This window comes from Scyliorhinus canicula, chromosome 3 (genome assembly GCF_902713615.1).
Source record: "Scyliorhinus canicula chromosome 3, sScyCan1.1, whole genome shotgun sequence".
Taxonomy (NCBI): domain Eukaryota; kingdom Metazoa; phylum Chordata; class Chondrichthyes; order Carcharhiniformes; family Scyliorhinidae; genus Scyliorhinus; species Scyliorhinus canicula.
The window spans coordinates 125074083-125093302 of NC_052148.1; the positions used below are offsets into that span (position 1 = coordinate 125074083).

At 42.5% G+C, this 19220-nt stretch overlaps 1 protein-coding gene across 12 annotated transcripts in view; it reads left to right on the forward strand.

Annotated features, from left to right (window-relative positions):
- The window catches only part of corin (corin, serine peptidase), a 309000-nt gene that overhangs the window by 189755 nt on the left and 100025 nt on the right, over positions 1–19220 (forward strand). For all 12 annotated transcript variants that reach the window (XM_038791255.1, XM_038791254.1, XM_038791261.1 and 9 more), the window contains exons 7-9: positions 7950–8057; positions 11055–11165; positions 17700–17822. In XM_038791255.1, the coding sequence (XP_038647183.1) occupies positions 7950–8057; positions 11055–11165; positions 17700–17822 (342 nt within the window). The remainder of the gene's footprint in view (positions 1–7949; positions 8058–11054; positions 11166–17699; positions 17823–19220) is intronic.

The following is a 19220-nucleotide window of genomic DNA, read 5'->3' on the forward strand; positions in this document are numbered from 1 at the left end:
AAAAAGCATTTGATAAAATGCTACAATGTCCTTTAGGGAAAGAAAATCTGTTGTCCTTACCTGGCCTGGCCTACTCCAGACCCACAGCAATATGGTTGACTCTTAAATGTCCTCAAGGATGGGCAATAAATGTTTTGTAGATTCTTCCTTTCCGTTTCAGCAAGTTTTCTATTATACAACATTCCTCTGTAGTTCAACAGTTCCTCAAGAGCTAATCTGTTGCTTAATTTCTATTTCCATACTTGTATCATCTGCCACCAAGGTACAAGAAACTACTCGCATTCACCACCTGTAACCTTTACACCTTCACTCAGATTCTCTTCCCTAGGCTAAAACTGACAGTCCATAAATAGGGTATTTGATGTACTGATCTTCATACCCCTGTATTACTGGGCTTTTTTTATGGTTCTCAAAATATTTGATTAAGTTCTCATCAACCCCAACTAATAGCTCAATGTTATCCACAAACAACATTGATCATGGCATTTCCTATCTCACTTGCTCAGATACAACATCCTGACAATCAGGAAGAGAAAACAACTCATGGCCAATCCTTGGTGTAATCCGTTTTTTTTGTCTTCAAAACGCTCACTCTCCCTCATACAGCTTATTTTTGTCTGACATCCCTTGTACATGTCCTTTAATAGTTATACATACTTCACAAGGACTCACAAATCCTAGGACATCTGTAGACTCTTTCTCTCCCCCCCCCCCCCTTCCCGCCCCATACCTAGATTGCTGAATACAATTTTCGTGTTGCTTTGGCCGTCCAAATATTTCTCCATCACTTGGCTGAAAATAAAAATGTCATCAGTGATGCTTCTCACAGGTGTGAATCCAAACTGATCTTCATGGATATCTACTATTATTCTCTATTTCTAGTCCATCACTCTCTCCCATATCTTGAAGACATGAGGTAGGAGTTTATTTCCTCAGTCGTTTTTGCATTCTCTAATATGTCCCTTTTCTTTGAATATTGGCACCAAAATGTTTTGCCTCCTTCACTTTGGGATTTTCTCTCTTATCATAGCATCATTGAGCAGCTTGGACCCCATATTCACCTAAGCAGGTCCATACCTCTGCTGGTATTTCATCCACTCCTACTGTCTTGCCATTTTAAATTCCTTTCAGTGCTTTTCTGATTTCTTCCAAATTGATGTTGGTTGTTATTCCTTGATTTGCAACTACCTCTTCTCTCTTTGTTCTGAGTTTTCTTCATTTCCCAAACAGTTAATATATTAGCCCCATGACTCTTTAAATTCACTCTCTTAGCCAAAGATTACTCCACTTGCATCCTTGAGTGTATGTTTATTTCTCACAGTTTTGTTAAACTATCTCTAGCACCTGCTATTCTAGAGATATCTTTTTGTTCCCTCTTTGGCCAAATGTGTTTCTTCCTTGGCCAGGATCTTTCTCTAGCAATCACTTTCTTTGCATTCCTTTTGCCATTTTATACCGGTCTTTGTCTTCATTGACCCTGAGACCATAAGATCATAAGTCCAAAGATGTACAGGTTAGGTTTAATTGCCATGTTTAATTGCCTGCTAGTGTCCAAAGGTTAGATTGTGGTAGGGGGATAGCGAGGGGATACAAACGGGCCGAAGTAAGAGTGCTCTTTTGGAGGGTCGATGCAGACTTAATGGGCTGAATGGCTTCCTTCTGCACTGCAGGGATTCTAAGATGTAGGAGCAGAAGTAGACTATTTAGCCCATCAGAAATGATAATCCTCAACTTCACTTTCCTGTGTTATCCTCATACCCCTTGATTCACTTACTGATTAAACATCTGTCTATCTCAGCCTTGAATGACCCAGTCTCCACAGCTCTCTGCAGTAAAGGAATTCCGCAAATTCACTACCCTCTGAGAGAAGAAATTCGTCATCATCTGTCTTAAAAGGGTGGCTCCTTACTTTGATATTCAGCCCCCTGGTCCTAGACTGTCCCACAAGGGGAAACAAACTTTCATCATTATTCTGCCAAGCCCTCTGAGAATCTTGTATGTCTCAATAAAGTCACCTCATTCTTCTAAACACCAGTGAGTACAAGCTCAAACCATTGAACCTGTCCTCAAAAAAAAATCCCACCCATACCAGAGAGCAACCTAGTGAACCCTCTCTGGACTGCCTCCAATGCCAGTATATCTTTTCTTCGATAAGGGGACCAAAAGTAGAGTATTCCAGGTGTGGCCTAACTAATGCCTTGTATAGTTTTAGCAAGACTTTCCTATTTTTATTCTCCATTCCCTTTGAAATAAATGCCAACATTCCATTCACCTTCCCAATTACCTGCTGAACTTGCGTACTGGCTTTTTGTGATTTATGCATGAGGACCCCCAAATCTCACTGTGCTGCAGTGTTCTCCATTTAAATAATATTCAGCTCCTTATTCTTCCTATCAAAGTGCATAATTCCACATTTTTACATTTCATTCCATCTATCAAGTTTTTGCCCACACACGTGAACTGTCTATATGTCTCTGTAGACTCTGTGTCACCCTTACCACTTGCCTTCCCATCTATCTTTGTGTCATCTGCAAACTTGGCAATAGGACATTCACATCCCTCATCCAAGTCAATAATATATATATATACATTTAGAGTACCCAATTCTTAGCATCGTGACCGGGATCGAACCCAGGTCCTTGGCACCGAGAGGCAGCAGTGTGCTAACCACTGCGCCACCATGCTGCCCCAAGTCATTAATATAACAGTAAATATTTGTGGCCCCGGCACTGATCTCTCTGGCATTCCATTAGTTACAGATTGCCATCCTGAAAATGCCCTTCCCTATCTCAGGTCTCTGTCTTCTATCAATTGGCCAATCCTGTATCCATGCTAATATTCTACCCTCAACACCATGGACTCTTATCTTATAAAGTAGCCATTGTACAGTATCTCATCGAACCCTTTTTGGAAATTCAAGCATCTTACATCTACTGGTTCCCCATTATTTATTCTGCTCTTTACCACCTCAAAGAAATGCAATAAATTTGTCAGGCATGATTTTCCCTTTATGAAGCCATACTGGCTCTGTTTGATTATCTGTTACATTTCTAAATGCTCTGCTACTACATCCAAAGTGATGCTAACATTTTCCCAATGACAGATGTTAAGCTAACTGGCCCGTAGTTACCTACTTTTTGTCCCTCCCTTTCTGAATAAGGGTGTTACATTGGCAGTTTTCCAATCCTCTGGGACTTTTCCATAATTTAAGGATTCTAGGAAGATTACTACCAACGCATCCACTATTTCTACAGCTACTTCCTTTAATATCCAGGAATGCAACCCATCAGATCCAGGGGACATATTGGCCTTTAATCCCATTAGTTTCCCTAGTAATTTTCTCTAGTGATCGTTATTGTATTATTTCTTCACCCACTTTTGCCCCTTGATTATTTAGTATTTTTTGAATGTTGTTAGTGTCTTCTACCATGAATACTGACTGAAAGTATTTATTTAACTTCTCTGTCATTTCCTGGTTGCCCATTATTATTTCACCAGTCTCATTCTCTAAAGAGACTATGTTCACTTTGGCCTCTTTCTTCCTTTCTATATATGTAAAGATGCTCTTACTGTCCGTTTTTATATTACGTCTGAGTTTACCCTCCTAGTTTATCTGCTCCCTCTTTATTGTTTTTTTCTTCATTTTTTTTAACTTTCCGAACCCTCTGTCTCAACACTATTCTTTGTCACTTTGTATGTTTTTTCTTTCAGTTTAATGCTATCCTTAACTTCCTTGGCTAACCATAGTTGATTTATTCCCTCCCTAGAATCCTTCTTCCTCACTGGGATATATATTTGTTATGGATCATGAACTATTTTGATAAAGTGTTGTCAGTGCTGTTCAACCGTCTTTTCTACCAAACACCTTTCCCAGAACTCTAGCCAACTCTGCCCTCATCCCTACGTAATTACCCTTATTTAAGTTTAGTACAGTTGTTTCTGACCTAAGTTTCTCACTCAAACTGAATGCTAAATTCTACCATGATATGGTCACCCTTGGTTAGATACACAACATATTGTTCCAGGAAACATTTTGTCAAAACCTTTCGTCTTGTACTCATCAGGACAACCAATTTAAGATTGTCAGTCGGGTTCACAGTGTGGCACAATTCTGGGTATTGAAAGCTACATATGTTAATACACAGAACCCTATTCTTTGCAGACAGAAAGAATATGTATACACATCACACCTGTTTCAGCTAAACAATACAAGCAAGCCTTTTGCTGGTTCATTCCTCAGGGCAATACCTTGACCAATCAAAGCCAAGCTATTTGGTTTAATTCTTCAAACAATGCTTGGTAATTAACTGTCAGTCACCGATAACTGGTTTATTCTCCATAGCAACACCTCTTCCAATCAGAGTCCACATGCTGACACTCTCTTCTCGTGCAGTATAAAGTTGTTTCCCTTGATGTTATTATTCTTAAGATTGTCCTGATGACTGCAAAACAAAAATCTTTGACTAAAGTACTTTTTAGCAATACGCAAATTATAATCTGTTCTAAACTTGTTAAAAGTTCTATCTGGAGGATGATAAGACTCTTGGCTGGCTCCTTTCCTTTGGGGAGAGAGGGATCAGTCCTATGGATGCATTTAGCATCTTTGTGATCAGTCTTTCTCAACCTAAATTTTGGGAGGAATCATTTACGAGGTTGTCCTGATCTGGGATTGTCCTGAGAAGGAAATAGAATTAGAATCCATCACAATAAATCAACTGGGAAAGCTATATTCATTGTACTATGAACTAAATGAATGCCAATACCCTAAGCTGAATCTTCATCCATTGTAATTTTTTCTCAAACATGAACATTGATGTATGTGCATAGGTTTTGCCCCAAAGGACAAAATGCAGTTGGTGCTAAAAATCAGAAAATATCGGAAACACTCAACAGGTCAGGTGGAACCTGTGACGAGAGTAACCCTAACTCCATGATCTTAATATTTCTACCATTTTATGCCTTTTATTTTACATCTTTCATGACCATGATTAATTATTACCCAAAGTTGCTCACAATTTCTCATAAATATATGTTTCGTTTACTATTTGACCTTGGTTATCATATAAAACCCAGATTTTCAGCAGTGTTCAGTTAATTGGGTTTGTTTCTGAGCTATTCAAGGTGTAGGAAGATGACACTTTAATGCTTAGAAGTTACCAAAGTTTGTGGGCATTGAAATTTTATACAGTGTTTCAGGTGCCCATTCATGCCATTCACAAAGTGCCTGAAAACTAACCAATAGCTAGATCCCAAGGTCCCAGCCTTTGGATAGAATGGTTTCAGCCACAAAGGGCATGCTGGGTCCAATGTTTAAATGCTGGGTTATACAAACTAAGGCACTGGGCATCCTCCAGGACTTCATTGAAGTGGCCATTATTTATAGATCCAAACATCAGTGTTTTAAGCTGACATAGAAACATAGAAATTAGGAGCAGGAGGAGGCCATTCAGCCCTTGGAGCCTGCTTCGCCATTCAACATGATCACAGCTGATCCTCTATCTCAACAGTGTACTCCAGCATTCTCCCCATACATGTTGACATATTTAGAGTCCAGAAATCTATCCATTTTCTTAAATATATTCAGTGATTTGGCCTCCACAGCCTTCTGTGGTCAGAAATTCCACAGGTTCACCACCCTGAGTGAAGAAACCTCTCCTGCCCCGTATCCTGAGAATGTGACCCATTGTTTTAGACCTTCCAGTCAGAGGAAACAACATCCCTGCACCCAGTCTGTTCAGCCCTGTCAGAATTTTATACGTTTCAATTAGACCCCTCTCATTATTCCAAATTCCAGTGAATATAGGCCCAGTTGACCCCACTTCTCATAAGACAATCCTGCCATCCCAGGAATCAGTCTGGTGAACATTTACCATAACTCCCTCTATGGCAAGTATCTCCTTTCTTAATTAAGGAGATCAAAACTGCACACAGTACTCCAGGTGCCATCTCATCAAGGCCTTGCACAGCTGCAGTAAGACATCCTTGCTCCTATACTCAGTTACTCTTGCATTGCAGGTCAACATACTACTTTGCCTTCCTAACTGCTTACTGTACCTGAATGCTTGCTTTCAGTGGCTGATTTACTAGGACACACAGGCCCCTTTGTACGTCAATATTTTCCAATCTACCACCATTTAAATAATAATCTGCCATTCCGTTTCACCGCCCAAAGTGGATAACTTAACATTTATCCATGTTAGACTGCATCTGTCACGTATTTGCCCACTCACTGAACTTGTCTAAATGACCTTGAAGCCTCTTAACATCCTCCTCGCCATTCACCTTCCCACTAAGTTTTGTGTCATCAGCAAACTTGGAAATATTGCCTTCATCCAAATAATTGATGTATATTGTGAATAGCTGGGGCCCAAGCACTGATCCCTGTCGGGCCCACTAGTCACTGCCTGCCACTTCAAAAAAGACCCATTTATTCCTACCCTTTGATTCCTGTCTATTAACCAATTCTCAATGCATGCAAATGTATTTTCCCAATCCCATGCTTGTTTTAATTTTGCCCATCAACCTCTTATGTGGGACTTTATCAAACGTTTTCTAAAAATCCAAATAGACCACATCCATTTGTTCCCCCTTATCTGAGGTCTGAACTTAACTTTTAAAGGGGAACATGCCAAAAAGGTGGTTGGCTCATCTAGAAGTTGCAGAACAGTACCAAGGTTCAACTGGTTCCAGTGGTTGGGCCTCATTAAAATGCAGTTTGCCAGCATTTCTATCATAATTGGCAGTAAATTGGTGGGAAGATGTTGCTCGCCCATTAAAATCAGGCAAGAAGAGGCTGCTTCTGGGAATAAAATACGTGCTCCGGAGGAGGAACCCAGTCATGGGAGGGGGGCCCAGGCAGAGGAGGCCAGAGGATCCCTTGTGGAGTTGAGATTATTTCCGGGTTTCCTGATCCTCAAGGAAACTAAAAAGATACACTGTACAACATTCCCTTTAAAATGTAGTTGCATTTACAGTGTAGGACCCATGTGCAGCATTTATCTTTTTAAAAAATATCTTCAAGGCATTTATAAATAAACATCAAACGAAACCACAACCAGGATGAAAAAGATAAGCAACAGATAACAAACAGGAGAACACAGCATAACTCGATAAATAGCCAATAACTGCGCCCCGCCCTCCCTACAATACACCCCCCCCCCCCCCCACCCACCCTCTCTGCCTCCACTTTTTCTAGTTAACCCTAATTCCACCACCCCTCCCCTCACCCCTGCCCCTCGCCCCCTGCTGATTTTACTGCCCTGGAAGAAGTCAATGAACGGTTTCCATCTCTGAGCGACCCCTTCCATCGACCCCCGTAAGTCAAATTTAATTTTCTCCAATCTAAGAAAATCCGCGAGATTGCTCACCCATACCCCTGGTTTCGGAGGCTCTGGGTCCTTCCACCCCAACAAGATCCGTCTACGGGCTACCAGAGAGGCAAAGGCCAGGACGTCGGCCTCTCTCGCCCCCTGGACTCCCGGGTCTTCCGACACTCCAAACACTGCCAATTCTGGACTCGGAACCACATGTGCAGCATTTATCATGGACACAGCCCATGTGATATCTTCCAGGCTGCTGTATGACCATTCACCTGAGTAGTTTAACAGATTAATTATCGAATATTTAATAACACCGGGGATGACTTACTGTGTTAAAGGCACAATAGCAATCTACATTGTTCCAGACTATTGAGCTACATAGCCTGGCTGCTGTGTATAATGATGTGCAATTTCTACAAAATCAAAATTTGCTGGCATAGAAATTGCAGCATGCTGGCTGTTTCAAAGTAGGTTGATCATGGGCAGGCGGCCGCTTCTGGCTGAGAATGTGCGTATGCCATATTGGACATTTGTGATCATTATATGACAGTAAGATATGAATTTCTAAGCCCTTGTTCCATTTATGTTTCCCATTTTACCCCTGGTTATATCTTTGCTTTGCTGTTGCAGCTTGCAGTGAAGGGCAGTTTCATTGTGGCACTGGCAAATGTATCCACTATAATAACACATGTGACGGTTACGATGACTGTGAGGACCTGAGTGATGAACTGAACTGTGGTAAGTAGAACATGGAATCAAAAGTTAGATTTTGAAACAAAAATATGCTATCACTAAATTTGACTGCTTGAATTGTTATACATGCTGCAGATTATGACGGGTTGTCCATATTGGTCAAAAACGACATAGTATGTAGCACAGCAGAACTGCACTCATCCAGGCAAGTGGAGAGTACCCCATCCCACTCCTGTGTGCTTTGTAGATGATGGATGGGATTTAGGAGTCTGGAGATGAGATATTCACAGCTGAATTCCCAGCCTCTGACTTTTGTAGCTGCAGTATTTGTATGGCTGGTCTTGTTGAGGTCTGGGTTAATGCTAACCCCCAGGTTGTTGATGGTGGGAATTTCAGCTATGGTAATTACATTAAGTGACAAGGGGCGATGGTTACATTCTCTCTTGTTGGGGGCGGCCATTGTCTGGCAAATGTTGCTTGCCACTTATTAGCCGAAGTCTTGAATGTTGTCGAGGTCTTTGATGGAGCAGATGAAGATTGTTGATCTGATCTTGGCCTCAACTTCACTTTCCTGGGGACAGATAGCTGCAGGTAAACTGGAGCAGAGATTCAGCAGATCAAATGGCACTTCTATCCTTCTCTATGCACTCACTGATTTTGGTCTGAGTTTAAGTTTATTAAATGTGGGTCATATGTGCACTTGGTGACATAGTGGGTAAAAGTCCTACTTACTTTTGCTTTGATCCCAGACCACACCACAACTGTGGCCAGGATACTGAACCGAAACCCCAATATTTTAGTTGATCTGTAAGGCTGTGCAGAAAGAATGATTCGCTCCAGAAGTGATTGCCTGAAGAAATAGGGATTTGGTATTTTTTAAACAATAATTATGAATACAATAATAATCTCTTTAACTTCACACATGAAAAGAAAAGGTTACCCCTTAACATTACTAATAATCTCTTTAACTTCACACATGAAAAGAATAGGTTACCCCTTAACAATACTACTCAATTCCCCATTAAAGAACAAAAAAATAAACATACAGCACTCAATCCAGCTTAAAATCAGCAAGGGTCCAGAAATGAGACCCCAATGTAGAAGGCAATTTAGGGGTTAAACAGACTGAGGGGGAAAAAACCACCTGTTAACAGGGTCAGAGGGATATGCCCACACCTGGCCGAGTTACATTCTCCCAGTCAGACTTAAACTGTTTAGTGGGAATACATAGAATGCTTCCGATCAATTGTCCTTTAGTGCTATCCTGTCTGACCAGCTATTACTCCATGCCAGACTCTGATAGCCTCTTTGTCCATCAATGGGAGGTTAGTTGCATAACAGGAGCATTAGTCCTGTTCATTTGTATAAACGGGAGTAGGCAATCAGCCAAGATAATGATAATAGGTTCAAGTCTGGAAACCCCAAAGAACCTTTGTTTGAGGAAATGGGTGGAGATTAGAGAGAGAGGGAGAAGGAATGCTGTTTTGAACAGTTACATGGAGAATGTTTTGGAAATCAAACAGAGAGGCCATGAAAGTTGCCACCGAGGCAGGATTTAGAAAAGTCCAATGAGGACATGCGCATGGCACTGGTGCCAATGCGCGAATGTGCAGTGGCCTCCTTCAACTCGCCGGCCCTGGCGCAACATGGCACAGGGCTACAGGGGCTGGCGCGTAGGAAAGGAGGCCCCCAACCACAGAGGGTGGCCCACTGATCAGTGGGTCCCGATCGCGGGCCTGGCCACATGGAGACTCCCCTCCCCAACCCCCCCCCCCCCGGGGTCGATCCTCCCCCCCCCCCCCTTTTCCTATGGCCACTCGGCCCATCCGGGCTGGAGAATTGGCGGGCCAGCCGTGTACAGTGGCCCACGACCAGCGCACACCGGCGCCAATGGCGCTGATTTTCCGCACAGCAGAGAATCACATGCCGGTGCGGGGCGGCGTGGCCCATTCGCGGGGATTCTCCGGCCCGGCGCAGGGCTGGGAAAATCCTGCCCAAAATATTTTCTTTTCTTTTCATCGGTCTTTCTTCAGAGTCTAAAAAGTTTAAAACGTTATGGCTCTGGTTCAGCCTAAAGCTGACCAGGCAACAATAACACCAGTCAAATCACAGTGCATTAGCCCAGACTGAAAAACACATTCCTCTAGTCAATTTCACCTTCTGGCTCCTAAAAGTTCCCAAGCCCTGCAAATCAGGATCCTTCTTAAAAACAAATGCACTATAACCCCAAGCTTTTTGCCCTTAAATTGGACAATACAATTTTCCTAAAATCCTCCATTGGTCACATTTCCTTCCTCTAGCTTAATGATACTGCAGGAAATTGTAGAATCTGCTAAATCGATGAAAACGGGGATATGTTTGATTCCCGGCTTGGGTCACTATCTGTGCAGAATCTGCACGTTCTTCCTGTGTCTGCGTGGGTTTCCTCCGAGTGCTCCGGCTTCCTCCCAAAAGTCCCAAAAGATGTGCTTGTTAGGTGAATTGGACATTCTGAATTCTCCCTCTGTACCCAAACAGGTGCTGGAATGTGGCGACTAGGGGCTTTTCACAGTAACTTCATTGCAGTGTTAATGTAAGCCTACTTGTGACATGAATAAAGATTACTATTATTGTTGTTATTCTAATTATCATATCTGGGACCTGTGGGATTGTACAGGTTAATTTGAAGTTGAACTGATGACCATTCATCAGCTCAAGTGCACGTTACTTTGATTTTAACAGGATATTCTTACTTGTGAAATGGCTTGCTGGCACCTACTACCTTGGCTTACATATAAGAATAGCCACATGTGTGACTAATGGGAATGTTCGTGGTGTCACCAGAGCAGTAATATGGCAAGACCAAGTATTTTAGGGAGGAAATTGAGGCACTGCATGTCATTTGCCAAATTATCCATATAATTTAAACTCGGGAAAGGTTTGGTGCTGAACAAAATAGCTTTCATTATGTAATCTGACTTGGAGAGGAATAGGGCTCTGCTTTTGCCCCAAGTTAGTTTACAATGACCTGTTTCTTCACATTCTTGATCACTTGCTTTACAGAGTGCAACCCAGAGCACGATTTCAGATGTGGAGATGGCAGATGTGTCCTAAAGTTCTGGGTTTGTGATGGGGACCACGACTGCACAGACAAGTCTGATGAGGTTAACTGCTGTAAGTCATCAATTAACCATGCACATTATAGCTTACATTATCAGCAAGTCAAGAACTTGGGAATAGATTGGGAAATGTGTCCAGAGGCCCCATGGTCTCTCGTGGTACATAAGGAAGGATTTATGAACTTGAACTGTTTCACAGAAAAATCTTAAATAAGGAACAAAAATTTGTAACTAGCATTTGTAGGCAATACTCTAACCTACTTTCTATATTTGTAGTTGTGCAACAGAATATTAATGCATACTAAATGTATAATCACGTTCTATGAACTTATGAACAAATGTTATGAAAAGCCAAATATCATAGTCTGGATCAAAAGTACAACACATTTTAACGTATAATACATGCGTAGACTGACTTATTAATTAGAAAGTGTGTTACAAACAAAATTCTGAGCTGATTAGTATCTTCCTGCTGGAAACTGCAAGTGTAAGGATGTAAATTTTAAATTAAGTGTTGTAAACAGAAGTTGGATGTGTATCACTTCACTAAAACAAAAGTGAGCAAGTAATAAGTCATAAATGAGGTGAAGTAAAAACTACCCAGATTTTTTTTTCAGGGGGTCAGTATTCTATATTTGCCTAATTTTCTCCAGTTGATGATTGCTGGGTTTGCTATTCTTCGTGTGCAAATCTAAACAGTGAGTGGCAGTGAACATCTGACGGGGTGTCAAAGCTAAGCCACGGCTGCTGACTTTTAGCCCTCAAATTTCTGTTGGATCGCAGGCTGCCGGAAGTGTGGTGGGGAAAATCTTCCAACCGCAAACAGTGTCCAAAATGCTGGGATTAACCGTATCCCCATATTCTAAATTGATGCCTGCACTATTTATGTGCAACATTGGTGTCCATTCCAGTGAGGTGAAGAATGTTATCCATTAGCTTGTTGTTGCTCCCAGAATTGACTGAATTAGTAGAAATTGGAAGAAGAATTTAAATTTTTCTGCTTATCCAATGGCAATTAATTCCCACAAGCAAATTGACTTTTGACACCTTGCTTCCACAGAAGTTAGTTCTGATATGTAAACTATGTCTGAATAACTGTCGGGGCAACTAAGGTAAATTGTAGTACCAATTCCATTTTGTTCAGTGTTGTTGCCCCTGAACAGGAGTATGTGGAAGAACCATCTGTCTCAACCTCCTGTGTAATTGTTGGTGGTTGTAAGATAGGGAGGCGGCATAGGAAATATAGATTCCATTTCATATTTTTTTAACCACCTCCTTTGTGCAAAAACTTTTTTAAAAAAATCAAAGAGTTACACTTTCCATCAAAGGTTCCACAGGTTGCTAAATAGTAATGAACTAACGTAAGCAAACAAAATGACATAGAACTACATTGAGAATTTACCTGTAAGACACTTTTAAGTTCAGCATCTCCTGTAGAAGATAATTTGCAATGAATGTTACAATTTTTCTATCATGCTCAAAAATAACTATTTCCGCTGCATATTTAACTTGCCTACAATATGAAGTGTCAAAAAATTGTTAGAACCTAAGTAATAATAATGCTCTCTACCATTGTTTCATCACTTTTTGTGTTGTAAACGTGCAGGTCTAAAATGTGAAATAGCCGATGAGCAAATGTTTTCCATTCGACCATTCTATGGAAAATTTGCAAGAAGAGAAAACTCAAAATATCTTCCTTTTTTCTTCCCTTCTTTTTAAAAAAATAAATAAATTTAGAGTACCCAACTATATTTTTTTCAATTAAGGGGCAATTTAGCATGGCCAATCCACCTACCCTGCACATCTTTGGGTTGTGGGGGCGAAACCCACACAAACATGGGGAGAATGTGCAAACTCCACACAGACAGTGACCCAGAGCCGAGATCGAACCTGGGACCTTGGCATCATGAGACAGCAATGCTAACCACTGAGCCACCGTGCTGCCCCTAAAGTATCTTCCTAACCAATAAAAGTAAATTAAAAAGTACTCGAGGACATCAATCCAACATAATAGAAGTAAACCTTCAGAAATTTAAACAACAAACAAAGTAAATTTTTTATAATAAAGGTCTTCTCCACCCACAGTACGTAAGTCAAAAAATGTCTTTTTACTTTAAAATGCCAACATACGTCAATAAACTTCTGTAAAGGCTTCCGGTGGCAACAATGGAGTGAAAGGTCGCACATTCAGCAGCTCTCGCCCTCAGTGGTTTTTTTAATGGTTGTTAAGCTGGATTTTTCGGGAAGTTTCTCAAGTTAATCAAAGGGAGAGGAAAAGGAGGTGACCCTCAATTTATGGAATCGTGTCCAAATAAGAGTCGAAAAAGAAGAAACCAAAAGATGAGTGAAAGGAAGGCTCAGAGGCCACCGAGCACAATAGTAATGAGACAAAGCGTGCCCAGGCCAGCTCACTGGTCGATGGAGCAATGGGTCGAGTACCTGGATGAGAAGTTCACTCAGCATCGTAAGGAATGTGCAGCAGACATGACCCAGGTGATAGCATCGATTAAGGAGGTGGTTGACCGGTTGGAAGAGAAAATGGCGACCCAGGCACAGGAGATTCAAAAGTTGCAGGAGCAGGCGACTGAACGAGAGGAGGAATCCACTGCAATGGCTTTGGAAATTAACATATTTCTATGTTTTATTTTGTCTAGTTTAAAATTTCAGTCTTTCTAATTCTGTGAGTTAAGTCGCGATGTTCGGGAAGAAGAGGGTTTTTTTTTCTTGTGTAATTTGATTTTGATCTATTGCTTTATGTACTGGGTTACAATGGAAAAAACGTTTAAGTTGCGACGGGAGGTTTTCTTTTCTGTAAGAAAGATGGTTGATTCTTGCATGCATAATTTTGCTTAAGCTGCTTGAAGCTTCTTCTATTGTGTTTGATTCTGTTTGAAGGTGATGGGACTGATAAGAATGGGTTAAAGAGGGAGGGGTGGGGCCCTGTTGCCTGTGCGTTGGGGGATGGTGTGTTTGCTTTTGGGGATTGTTGTTATTGTGTTGAGTGCTTGTGCTATGTTTAGGTGGGATGGAATTTGGCAGATGGCAGGTTTTTTGACTCCAGAGGGGGGGAGCTGATGGGTTAACTGGATAGTTAGTTTACGGGTGCACAGTGGGGTGAGAGCTGAGGAAAGACAAAGTGCAGGGCGGGAAGGGAGGTACTGCTGACGGGTAAGGGACAGCTAGGAGACTAGAGATGGAGATCAGATGGCAGTCGCTGCCAAGTGGCGGATCAAGTGAGGTGCGGAACAAGGGCTAGGAGCTGGCCGAGGAAAGGTCATGGCAGATCGATAGCGGAGGGGGGGGCAAGGGCCTCTCCCGATCAGACTGGTTCAATGGAATGTTCGTGGACTGAACGTGCCGGTTATGAGAGCCCGTGTGTTCGCACACCTGAGACAGTTAAAAGCAGACATGACCATGTTACAGGAGACACACCTGAAGCTGGGAGACCAAATCAGATTAAAGAAGGGATGGGTCGGGGAAGTGTTCAATTCAGGACTGGACTTTAAAACAAGTGGGGTGGCTATCCTGATTAACAAAAGGGTGACATTCGAGGTGGGAAGATAGAGGCAGACCCGGGAGGCAGATTTATTACGGTTAGGGGAAGCTAGAGGGAATGGCACTGGTGTTGGTGAATATATATGCCCCAAACTGGGATGATGTCGCGTTTGTCAGGAAGGTGCTGGGAAAGATCCCAGACCTTGACTCGCACCGGCTAATCATGGGTGGTGACTTTAATATGGTCCTGGACCCGAGATTGGACTGGTCAAGTTCCAGGTCGGGGAAACGATCAGCAATGGCAAAGGAACTGCGGGGGTTCATGGAGCGCATGGGAGGGATGGATCCGTGGAGATTAGAGAGGCCAAGGAGCAGGGAATATTCATTCTACTCCCATGTACATAGGGCATACTCCAGGATAGATTTCTTTGTGCGAAATAAAACACTGTTAGCAGGGGTTGAGGACACTGAGTACTCAGCAATTGTGGTTTCAGATCACGCACCACACTGGATAGACCTGCGGGCAGGCACGGGAAAGCCCCAGCGCCCACAGTGGAGAGTAGATACAGGGCTGTTAGCGGATGAGGAGATCTGTGAGCGAGAGAAGGAGGCCATTCAGGCGTACATAAAGATCAATGACACTGGAGAGATTGCGGCTGGGGTGGTTTGGGAGGCACTGAAAGCGTTTATTAGAGGGGAATGTATTTTGATTCGAGCCCACAGGGATAAAACTGCCAGCCCTGCTGAGTTTATCCCGCATTTTCTATTTTTCTTTCAGGTTTACATCATCCGCAGTATATTACTTTTATTATTAGTAGTAAAGATAGCCAGGTGGAAAAATGGTGCTGAGCCAGTAATGGAAACACGGGGTGGAATATTACCAGAATTTGATAAAGTGTCAGGCTCAGACAGAAAACTGGTATGTAACTCTCCAATTGCATTCACCATTTTTCTCTTGGAATCTTGGACCTCTGTAAAAATAAATGAGTGGGCGTGGTTTACACCACCATTTTGGCAGGGTCCGGCCTCATTGAGCTGGGAACCATTTCAAAACAGATCAGGTTGCCATCTTTGAACGGCGTCCCAATCAATGCTACAGCCTAATGTGCTGTTAGGTGAATTGGACATTCTGAATTCTCCCTCAGTGTATCCGAACAGGCACCAGAATGTGGCGACTAGGGGCTTTTCACAGTAACTTCATTGCAGTGTTAATGTAAGCCTATTTGTGACAATAAAGATTATTATTAAATGAGCAGTTTTTTGTAAGAAAGTGTAAGGTTATCAATCAAGGACTGCTGTCTTTAAAAGCTTTTATTTTACACTCCTAAAGGCACTATAGGGTTCATTTCTTCTATGCAAAGTATAGTGAGTGAATGGGCACAGACATGCCATAGCTTTATCTGAGGGCATAGGGCATGGGTTGGGCCATACCTTGACATTGAGGCATGTGGGGCCATGGGGCATGGTTTGAGGCATGAGGTGGTGTGGATGGGGCATGGGGAGTGTGGGTGGGGGATGAGAGGGTGTGAGGAGTGAGGGTGCGGTAAACACCACTAGTAACACATTGCATGTATTACGGTACTGCCGATGTATTACATGTACCACAGTAAATCCCAGCCTGATGGCTCCTCCCAGCAGGCGGCTATAAAAGTGTATGTTCTCCTGCACTGCTCCCATTCTGGTTCCAGTTGCAGGAGGCACAACATGTTGTGCAATAAAGCCTCGATTGTTTCACCATTCACGTGTCGTGGTAATTGACGGGCTGGTTAGCTCACTGGGCTAAATCGCTGGCTTTTAAAGCAGACCAAGCAGGCCAGCAGCACGGTTCGATTCCCGTACCAGCCTCCCCGGACAGGCGCCGGAATGTGGTGACTAGGGGCATTTCACAGTAACTTCATTGAAGCCTACTCGTGACAATAAGCGATTTTCATTTCATTTTTCATCAGAGGGCTGGAGGTCTTTTCTGTTTTTATTATAACTGGGGCAAAGTCCTACTGCACTAAGGCGGGCTTTGTGAAGCTCTGCACTGAACAGCGCCTGTGACTGACTCCAAACATTTCCCCAGTTAGCTGGCCCTGCTGTGGCCTGCACCTCCCCCTCCACAGTTAAAATCCCAGCCTTGCAGTCACTTTCTCTGGAGTGGGCAAATCACTCTTTCCATCTCACTAACTGTTTTTCTCTCCACAGATACTGGCCGACGTGCTGAGTATTTTTTTTTAGCACTGTGATGTCGAGATTGAGGGGATATTTGATAGAGGCATGCAAGATTATGATAGGTTTAGATAAAGTAGACAATGAAAAACTGTTCCCATTAGCCATGGTACAAGGACTAGGGGGTCACAGATTTACGGTTTTGGAAAAAGGGATGCAGGGGATCACTCAGCGAATGGTAATGACCTAGAAATTGCTGTGTATGAAGGTGGTAGAATTGGTGACATGAATGATTTCTAAAGAAACCTGGATTGGGACATGAGCTAAATAATCTTGCAGGGCTACGGGGGTAGTGCAGGGGAATGGGACTAATTATATTGCTTTAGAAAGAGCTGGTATGAGCTGAATGGCCTCCTGTGTCACAATGACGGTATGACTTATCCACATTTAATTGTAGCCAGAGTTTTTATCTCTGTATCAATTTTTTCAACATCCTTGGGTTCAGGTCATCTTGGTGTTTGAACACCTTAACTTGCACAAATTATTTTCCGGAACATTTCCTTTACTTTGTACTTCTTTATTCAGGAGTATGTTATTTCCTTAAACAAATAGGTTTGAATTTCCTTTGAAATGATCTAACCTGACAAGTTGCAGATTCAATAGCCACAGAAGTTCCCTCCAGTCCTATCAGTCATCGAGCTCCAATTCATCTATTCTTTAGTAAAGTGCCACTTATGCCTTGGGGATTTCCTTCAGCACTGTATTAACTTACTGCTTCCCAGTGAACACTTGTTCCATGTTGTCAGACCTTACTCGTATACATGCCAGAGTTCACGTCTCGCTCTATTTCACATTGCAACAAAGGATCTTTAACTGTTATTGAAATAATTTTACTTTGACGTAATTATATTAAAAAGTTAAAATTATTAAAATTGTTTTCCAGCTTGCAAGAGCCAGGGCCTGATGGAATGCCGTAATGGTCGATGTATTCCCAGCATTTTCCACTGTGATGGTGAAAATGACTGTGAAGACTGGAGTGACGAAGTGAACTGTTCCAAAACTCATGGTTTGTAATTCTTCTTAACTCAGTACAAATGATTAATAAAGTTGGAATTTCCACAATTTGAAAGTATGAATTCAATCATGCTGTACACCACAGTTTAATCATGACATGGTTCCATAATTAACTGTATTTGATTCCAAAGCTGAATAATCATGTGATTATGTGTGCAGATGAGATTTTTTTAGTGCATGCGGAAAGAGTCAATTTAGAGCGGTTAATTTGTTTTAGTTGTGTCCAATGAGTTCCCAGAGTTAACCAAAATAGTTAATGTTGTTAACTTTAGTATTTTTCCTAAATAAGAAAGGACACCCAAAATATTGCTGCTACTAACATAGGAAAAAAAATCTATTTTCCAGTTATCTTCTATTATTTGTTATGAATTAGTATATGGGGGGAGGCGGTGGCGTAGTGGTATTGTTACTGGACTAGTAATCCAGAAATCCAGAGTAATTCATTGGTGGCCTGGGTGAAAATCCCACCATGGCAGATGGTGAAATTTGAATCCAATAAAAATCTGGAATTAAAAGTTTAATGGTGACCATGACCATTGTCGATTGTCGTAAAAACGCATCTGGCTCACTAATGTCCTCCACGGAAGTAAATCTGCCGTCCTTACCCAGTCTGGCCTACATGTGAATCCAGACCCACACAGTAATGTGGTTGACTCTTAACTGCACCCCATAGAAATTGCCCATCAAGCCACTCAGTTCAAGGGCAATTAGGGTTCAAGGGCCCAGCCAGAGACACCCACATCCCAAGAACGAACTTTAAAAAAAAACATTCGAAATATTCAGCAGAATTTAATACCAGCCCACCCGAGGCGAGTTCTGACGTGGTGGGGTTGGTGTGGGTGCATTTGATCAACCAGAAGGATGTGAGGGAAAAGACCCATCCACCTGCAAACCTCCAACACGTCCTCTACCCCCATATTAATCCCAGGGCAGGAATGATTGTGGACTTTCTTCCGGCCTGAATGTCTGTTGAGGCCCTTAAGTGGGCAATTGATACCAGGGTCTCATCCAATTACCTGTGGTACTTAATCAGCTGCCTATTGGGTTGTTGTGGGGTCCTCACTCAAAGATGCAAGATTTAGGGATCTGGCCTCAGTAAGGGGTAGGTAGGCCAGCTAATGTCATCCACCCCCCCCCCCCCCCCTCGTCCTTTCCTCCATGACAATCCTGCGATGACCATCCTGCTGTTGCTTACCTTTATCCAGAGATCCGACGATAAACCTTTGTGATGCCCTAAGCTGGCAGCAACCACTGCTCCACATGGCACTGCCAGTTATGGAGAGCTGTGAGTCAGTGTCTGATTGTCTGTCAGGTCTTGGGGCAGGGCTTTCCCCCTCCTGGGGGCAGTCCTGGAATTAAATGTTCCCCATGGAGCCTTGAGCCCTTGTGC